The sequence below is a fragment of the Pipistrellus hanaki genome, assembly GCF_964339955.1.
Source record: "Pipistrellus hanaki genome assembly, chromosome: 20".
NCBI lineage: Eukaryota > Metazoa > Chordata > Mammalia > Chiroptera > Vespertilionidae > Pipistrellus > Pipistrellus hanaki.
This window is the reverse complement of record NC_140522.1, coordinates 5,733,531-5,741,797: the sequence shown is the minus strand read 5'-3', so window position 1 is coordinate 5,741,797 and position 8,267 is coordinate 5,733,531. Positions and strand designations below refer to the sequence as shown.

General features: G+C 43.4%; 1 protein-coding gene across 2 annotated transcripts in view; it reads right to left on the bottom strand.

The window, feature by feature from the left end:
- Positions 1 to 2,459: 2,459 nt before the first annotated feature.
- SLC30A10 (solute carrier family 30 member 10) overlaps positions 2,460 to 8,267 on the bottom strand; it is a 28,943-nt gene continuing 23,135 nt past the window's right edge. For both annotated transcript variants that reach the window (XM_084868915.1, XM_084868914.1), the window contains exon 4: positions 2,460 to 7,927. In XM_084868915.1, the coding sequence (XP_084725041.1) occupies positions 7,425 to 7,927 (503 nt within the window). In that variant the 3' untranslated portion in view covers positions 2,460 to 7,424. The remainder of the gene's footprint in view (positions 7,928 to 8,267) is intronic.

Here is an 8,267-nt window from a genome sequence, read left to right as displayed (position 1 = left end):
CAGTCCCCAAGCTGACGCTCTATCCATTGAGCCAAACCGGTCTCGGCAAGAACAAAGAATTATTTTTTTTTTAAAGATTTGAAGCCAAAAGAAAAAGAAAAACAATGTTCTAAAGAAAGACAAAAAGAGCATAAAAGGAAGTGAGGGGGGAAGAGGAACAAGGGCCATCAAAACCCCCAGAGTGACAAAGGACACTATCTTATCAGGTGAGCACTGGGGCTCAGAACATCTGTTTCAATGAGGGTGTGGGAGCCTCATCCAGGCTCTGCCAAGGGGAGATAGCAGTGAGCTCTCCCAAACGTCTGTGGGGCCCTAGAGCCCACAGATATCTGCTGAGACCATTCTTGCATTGACCTGTTAAGCATGACTTGGAAGCTGTTCAGTGGAGCCCGTTTGAATGTTGGTGTCAAAGGACAAAGAAAATACCACCTTGGGTGGGTAAGAGACCAACCAAAGGACTTAAGTGCTTGCCTCTGAGCCTAACCAATGGACACGGACAGTAGGGGCTGAGGGCATGTGCGGGGGGTGGGAGAGAGATCAATGGGGAGGAGGGGGAAGGAGACATATGTGATACTTTAAACAATAAAGAATTTAAATTTTTAAAAAGAGAAAATACCCGCGTGATAGACTGTCAGGTAAGAAGTGACCTACACTGTATTGTTTCACTCATTCATTCGTTCATTCATTCATGGATTTGACATGTATTGATGATTGACAGACAGACACCTAAATATCTGGATAATAGAGTAACCACTTACAAGCCATGTGACCTCCCTGCTGTCACACACACACACACACACACACACACACACACACACGCGCGTGCCAGCCTCACTCTCTCCAGTTCATATTTGACACCATCATAGTGGTAACAGTGGTGGCAATGGCTGTAAGGAACGCATAGCCTTAGGTGTCTGGCAGGTCTAAGTATAATATTTAAATGTGTGAGTTTTGATTTTTTTTACTACTCCCATGATGGAAGGAAATAAAAACGAGGCAAAACAAGACAGTGCATTTGATTTATGTTCCGAACTGAGCTAGTCATGGAGGCAGACATATACAGAGGGGCTCCAGCTGGCATTTTAAATCACTGACCCTCTGCCATGAACATGCAGGGTCTCGGGGAATAGCCACAGCACCCCTGGGAAAATGGACATCATTCCTCATGTAGAAAATGTGGAGGATCGTGACATAGGATCTCATCACTTCTTAGTGGCCTTTTAATCAGGAATAAAATGCTCATAACCTGCTCCAATAAAATGCATCAACAAATATATTACAGACCAAAATATAAGATAGACAAGCAGGTCATTTGACTTTAGGGAACCGACGCTCTGGGTTGACATTCACGGCTGGGCTGGGGTGTTCTCCTGTCAAACCCAATTTCTCAAACACCAGACCCAGCCAGACAGGAGGCCCCTCTGTACTCTCATCTAAGCACCGACAAAAACAAGAACACTCACTCTGGCTGGTTTGGCTCAGGGGATAGAGCGTCTCCGTGCAGACTGAGGGGTCCTAGGTTCGATTCCAGTCAAGGGCATATACCTGGGTTTTGGGCTCCATCCCCAGTATGTGCAGGAGGCAGCAGATCAATGATTCTCATCATTAATCTCTCTCTCTCTCTCTCTCTCTCTCTCTCTCTCTCTCTCTCTCTCTCTCTCTCTCTCTCTCTCCCTTCCATCCCCAGTAGGGGGCATGCAGGAGGCAGCAGATCAATGATTCTCTCTCAATCTCTCTCTCCCTCTGTGAAATCAATAAAACATATGCATATTTACTTTTAAAATGTCACATTAGCTTCTTCTGAGTATCATTGAACATGAAATTACAGCCACAGACTCACCGCCCTCCAGCAGGCCCGTCTCGAGGCCTCCAGTCTCCTGAGGCAGATAAGGGCCCTGGTCATTTTCGTCACCCCTGCAAGCCTGTATCAGCACAGTCCACTTCAAGAATTTTCTCCTCCCCCACCCTCCCTTCCCTGAGAAAATGTAGGCAAAACGTCACCAGCCCTGTGGTTATAAATCCACGCAAATTTATATCTTGCATCTGAGCTTAAAAAAAAAAAAAAAAGCATTTTGGCTCGGGATTGGAACCCATGATTATGGCCCAGGGACAGAAAACAAGCCCCACATTAGTAACACCAACCTAAAGAGATACTGAATGATAAATTGACTAGAAGGCCCGGCCAGTGTGGCTCAATGGTTGATCATCGACCTATGAACCAGGAGGTTGCAGTTCGATTCCCGGTCAGGGTACATACCTGGGTTGCAAGCTCTATCCACAGTGTGGGGTGTGCAGGAGGCAGCCGATCCATGATTTATCTTTCTATCATCATTTATCTTTCTCTCTCTCTATCCCTCTTCTTTCCTCTCTGAAAATCAGTAAAATACCAGAGTAAGTGACAAAGTCATTGAGCTATCTGGTGAATTCCCACAAACATCTCAGCCGTGTGCTTTCTTTTCAAAATGTTTTTATTTACAGCACCATTGAAAATCTTTCACTGTCAGAGGTACGCATACATTGATCTGGGGGACTTCACATACAATTAGCACTGAGTTATTCACACTTTATATTTTAGCATTTTCCTAATGCCCCCCAAAAGGTGACAATTACACACTGTGGCAAACATGGCGGGTGGGGACAGAGGGAAGACTTGAAGCAACAAAACTCCACAATACTGTAACATAACTGGAGGCCTCCCGGAGGGGGCCGCTCTCCCAGAAAAACAAAAAAACAAAAAAAATTCTCATCCTTGTTGAAGGATTCCCGTTAGGATGCAAAGCAGGTGCCCAGTCTCCGGCCTGGCTCTGGACCAAGCAGAGAAGGTCCGTCCATCCAGCAACATTCCAGAAAGTTCCGTGTAAACAAAAGGGTGCAGAATAAAACGCCTAAAAAGGGACGCTCCAGAAAAAAAAAAAAAAAAAGATACATCTGCATGAACTCCCAGTTCCTAGAAGAACATTTAGATTACAGGAGGGTTACGTTTGGAGGAAAGTTCCATTGGAGCAGTCCATTTCCTGGTTCAATTCCTGCTTCATTGCTGGGGCTGCTCACATGCAAATACATGGAGAGGCACAAATAGGTGACCATGTGTCAGGTCTATGGTGGCAATAGACCTGACAATGGGTTGGTGACCATTCCTCAGGCTAAATTCCCAAACACAAACAGGTCATGCTTCTCCATTTTTTCCCCAACCAGCCTCCTCACCCCCCCACCCCTTTTTTTTCCCCAGCCTTCAATTGCAAAAGTGTGGAGATACATTTAAAGGCAGGATACTTTCAAAGCAGGAAATGCATTTTGTCCTCTGGAGGGGGAGGGGGTGGTGGAGGTGGTGGACAGGATTTGACAAAGGGTTAAGTGAGCCATAAAAGATAAAAACTTGAATGTGTCCTCGGTACTAAAAAAAAAAAAAAAGCATCCTTCTTGTTGGATGATTCCTATTGGAATGCAAAGTCGTTTGTCATAGACCAATAACAAGAAACAGCATGAAGTTTAAAACTGGTGGAGAGCCCCAGCCAGTTTGGCTCAGTGGATAGAGCACCGGCCTGTGGACTGAAGGGTCTTGGGTTCAGTTCTGGTCAAGGGCACATGTTCAGGTTGCAGACTCAATTCTCCAGTAAGGGGTGTGCAGAAGGCTGCCAATCAGTGACTCTCTCTCTCATCATTGCTGTTTCTATTTCTCTCTCTCTCTCCCCCTTCCTCTCTGAAATCAATAAAATATATATATATATATATATATATATATATATATATATATATATATATATATATATTAAAGAAAAAAAAACTGGCAGAGAATTAGGCACCTTGACCCCAAAGACCCAATGGTCTGATATCATTGGGTACCACTTTGTAGCGGGTGCATCAGGCTGAGAATATTCATGAGTTGACGAGATCATCACAGACTTGTGAGAGCAATGCTTTTTTTCTTCATTTCATTCCACGTCGAAGTGACTGCTCTATACAATCAAATTGGTAAGGCCTTTTGTACAAATTGTATTTTTTTTCTTTAAATATCTAAAGTTCTTATATAGGGATGGCATGATCATAATTCTTATAAGTTATAATTTTATAAATTACAATTCTTATAAATTATAATTCTTACAAATTACAATTCTTACAAATAATTCTTATAAATTATAATTCTTACAAGTTCCAATTGTTATAAATAGTTTGATCTCGTCTTTTACAATATATTCTAAAAGAGAGGATTCTGCAGAATTGATAATATTACAAGCATTATTGGGTGTTGGCAGGGTTTTTGTCAACAATAACCCTCTAGCACCCTTAGATTGAGTCAGCGGTTCAGAACAAGGGCCACCCCCCATCCCACCCCAGAGGGCATGTAGCAATGTCTGGAGACATTGTTGGTTGTCCAATGAGTGATACTATCATGTTATGGATGAGGCCAGAGAAGCTGCTAAAACTCTGCAAGGCACAAGATAGGCGCACGCAACACAGAACCAGCCAGGTCAACCTGTCAGCAAAGCCCAGACTGAGACAGCAAACCCAAAGCCGTGACTCCCTCACAGGACAGCTGCTGTGTTATAATCCACAATCGACCCTAATAAACTCTTTGAGTTTCAAAGCATCCACTCCTCCTGAAGTTCTGATTTACTCGTATTAAAATTCAGTTAACCTGCAGCCAAAAAAAGGTAACTAAATGTGGAGAATATCTGTAATTGCTCTTCAAATAATGTTTCTCTATTTTATTGATATTTTATTTAAAAAAAATTTAGAGCCGAAACTGGTTTGACTCAGTGGATACAGCGTCAGCCTGTGGACTCAAGGGTCCCAGGTTTGATTCCGGTCAAGGGCATGTACCTTGGTTGTGGGCACACCCCCAGTGGGAGGTGTGCAGGAGGCAGCCGGTTGATGTTTCTCTCTCATTGATGTTTCTCACTCTCTATCCCTCTCCCTTCCTCTCTGTAAAAAATATATTTTTAGAAAATAAAAATAAAATAAAAATAAAAAATCATTTCCAGTTCTGAAAAAAAGGGAGACAGAATCTTCTGGAATTCATCTAAGTACACAGGGACACTAAACTGAGTGACAGTATTTTTTTTTTTTTTTATCTCAGAGATAAAAACAGAGTTGTTAAATCCACTGTTTATCAGCTGCTACTGCCACCAAGCAGGGCCAATTGCAAGGGAGAAAGGAGCCCTTGACATTTCCTGGGGAGAATTAAAGTGCAGGACAACTAAAGCTTAGGGAAACCCAAGTAAAAACACCCACACCAGGCACCACAGGGCCTGACATGGTAAGTAATGCACCAGACCCGTCTCACAAATATTGCACTTGCGCCCTAACCAGTTTGGCTCAGTGGATAGAGCGTCGGCCTGCGGACTCAAGGGTCCCAGGTTCAATTCCGGTCAAGGGCATGTACTTGGATGCAGGCACATCCCCATTAGGGGATGTGCAGGAGGCAGCTGATGGATGTTTCTCTCTCGTCGATGTTTCTAGCTCTCTCTCCCTTCCTCTCTGTAAAAAAAAATCAATAAAATATATAATATTTAAAAAAATAAAAATAAAAGGATGTCATATATTTCTCTTCCCCTCCCCCCTTTTTTTTTAGCAATAAGAATTATATAGCCCAGTCCAATAAACTCCTAGAGATAAAACATATTTAGGTATTTTTCTAATTTACCTAACTCATGGCCAATTTAAACTCAGATAATAGATTTTCAAGGAATAAAACTATTCTTACCCTACTGAGGATAGATGCTTACTTACTTTTTAGTCTTAGAATTTATTATTATTATTATTATTATTATTATTATTATTTTAGTGATATTTGTGCTGGGAATGTGAGTGATTTTTCTGTTACCAACCCAGCATTTCTGATTAATACCCTGCGGGACTCAATGCTTAGGGCCTCAGCGGGATGATTTTCAGTCAACTTTACAACCCATCATAGAAGATTCTAGTTCTCTTGTGAGGTACCTCTTGTTTTCTCCAACCTACTTTGAGACTGCTCTAAGGAAAGTATTCTGCCTGAACTATGTGTTAAATGCAAGGCAGATGCTTCTCTAATACTATCACAGGTTCGTTATGGTCATGGATCCGAATCAGAGTCTAGTAAATGTATTTGAACTTGGTAACACGGGTCAGGCACATAAAAGGTTAAGCTTCTCAAAACACATTTGGTAAAGTCAGCAATGAAATTCCTCCTCATTTCCTTATACTTTTCCATCAAGTTATTAGTTGGCAATTGTAATAAATATTTTTAAATACGTCTAATTAAAGAAAAATCAACCTAGCTTAATTCGGCTGCAGGAATGAGATTAGAATATTATATATTCTTCTACCCAGAAGTGCTCATTTTTCTCCTGGTAAATGCCTCATAAATTATTGTGATCGTATTTTTTTTTTTAATGTTAAAAAAAGACTCAAAGGAAATTTGGACAAATAAGTAAGTCATTATTAAGCAAATAAATGAAAGCAGTCCCAATGGACTGAATCTCAGAGACAGTATGAAAGCACTCGTGTCATACTTACGTAGAAACATTCCTATATTTCCAAGTGGAAAAAAGAGGGAAATATTTTATATATTTAAACATTTGAAACGCCCAGTTCACAGCGGAAACATTCATTTTCTTTCCACCTCACCAAATGAAATGCCCCAATAGCGTTTTCTTCCTGTCCCCTCCCCTCATGAATCCAACTTTTTCTCAGGTCCTGAAAGTGGTCTCTACCTAAATAGGTATCCATTTCACATTTATTCAAAAATAATGCCAAGAAAAAATTGCTGCAGTGACAAGACTCTTCTTCCTCTTTTATAATCTTCCAGTGGAATGAAAAAGAAAACCAGCCCTAGCTGGTTTGGCTCAGTAGATAAAGCGTCGGCCTGCGGACTGAAGGGTGCCAGGTTCGATTCTGGTCAAGGGCATATACCTTGGTTGCGGGCACATCCCCAGAAGGGGATGTGTAGGAGGCAGCTGATCAGTGTTTCTCTCTCTCATAGATGTTTCTAACTCTCTATCCCTCTCTCTTCCTCTCTGTAAAAAAAATCAATAAAATATATTTAAAAAGAAGAAGAAGAAAGAAAACAGCCATTATGGCTCTTACGTGTCTGTGATATACTTGGCAATGAGCTCACCTGAGAGTCAGCTGGAAGCTCTCATGAAACAAAAACGACTTTGAGTCCCGTGTCTACACAGTCACTGAGTCCCAGCCTGCTTACACAACACTGGGTTGCGGGTTTGCTCCAGAAACATCAATGAGCAAATGCAAACTCTTGAATAGCAGCCTGAGACCTCCAGGGCACGGTCCATGAGCATCCCCAACAGCCAACCCTTCACTGACCACAGAGTGGACACCGTGGGTTTGATCAGCGCCTGCCACCCACTGGGCTGTCCTCACTCGCCACGCTGTAGGTCCCAAGTCATTGGAAAGGCCTATCTAAGTCTGCTTCTGCGGGGACCGGGTTAAAAATGGGTGCTGTTGACATAACATTGGTCCTCCTGAGTTTTGGTGAAAGCTGGTCCATAGTCATTCACACGGCCACCTGGAGACACTTCAATCGCCACTTCTGAGATGTCTGGTCTCCCGAGACCTTGGCTTTGGTGCCTGTCTAGAGGGGGACAGCCGTTGTGCTCGGCACAGCCATTGACGTGGGCCAGGGGCAGCGCCCGTGGGGGGCAGCACAGGTGCTTGGCGCAGGCCTTGGACACGCAGGGGGAGTTGCAGAGGGACAGAGTGTCGCTCTGCGGCTCCACAGGCTCCGGCGAGTCCGCGGCCTCACACTGGATGGTCACGTTGTGGATGCCCGCCCTGTGGAAGATCTCCCGGATTTTCCGGCTGGCGTCCTGGTAGCCCCTGTCCTTCTGGTACTTGATGTGCAGGGTGGCGATGATCTTCCCATTGATGAGCTCCCAGATGTGCAGCTCATGGATGCTGCTGACGTCCGGCACGGCTGCCAGCTTGCTCACTAGGACAAGGAAGAGCAAATGATGTATTTACTAAGAATAACAGGAAGGCCCTAACCGATGTGGCTTAGTGGATAGAGCGTCGGCCTGAAGACTGAAGGGTCTCAGGTTTGATTCTGGACAAGGGCATGTACCTTGGTTGCAGGCACATCCCCAGTAGGGAGTGTGCAGGAGGCAGCTGATGGATGTTTCTCTCTCATCAATGTTTCTAACTCTCTATCCCTCTCCTTCTCCCTTCCTCTCTGTAATAAAATCAATAAAATATGTTAAAAATAATAATAATAATAACAGGAAGGCCCTAACTGGTTTGGCTCAGTGGATAGAGCGTTGGCCTGCGGACTG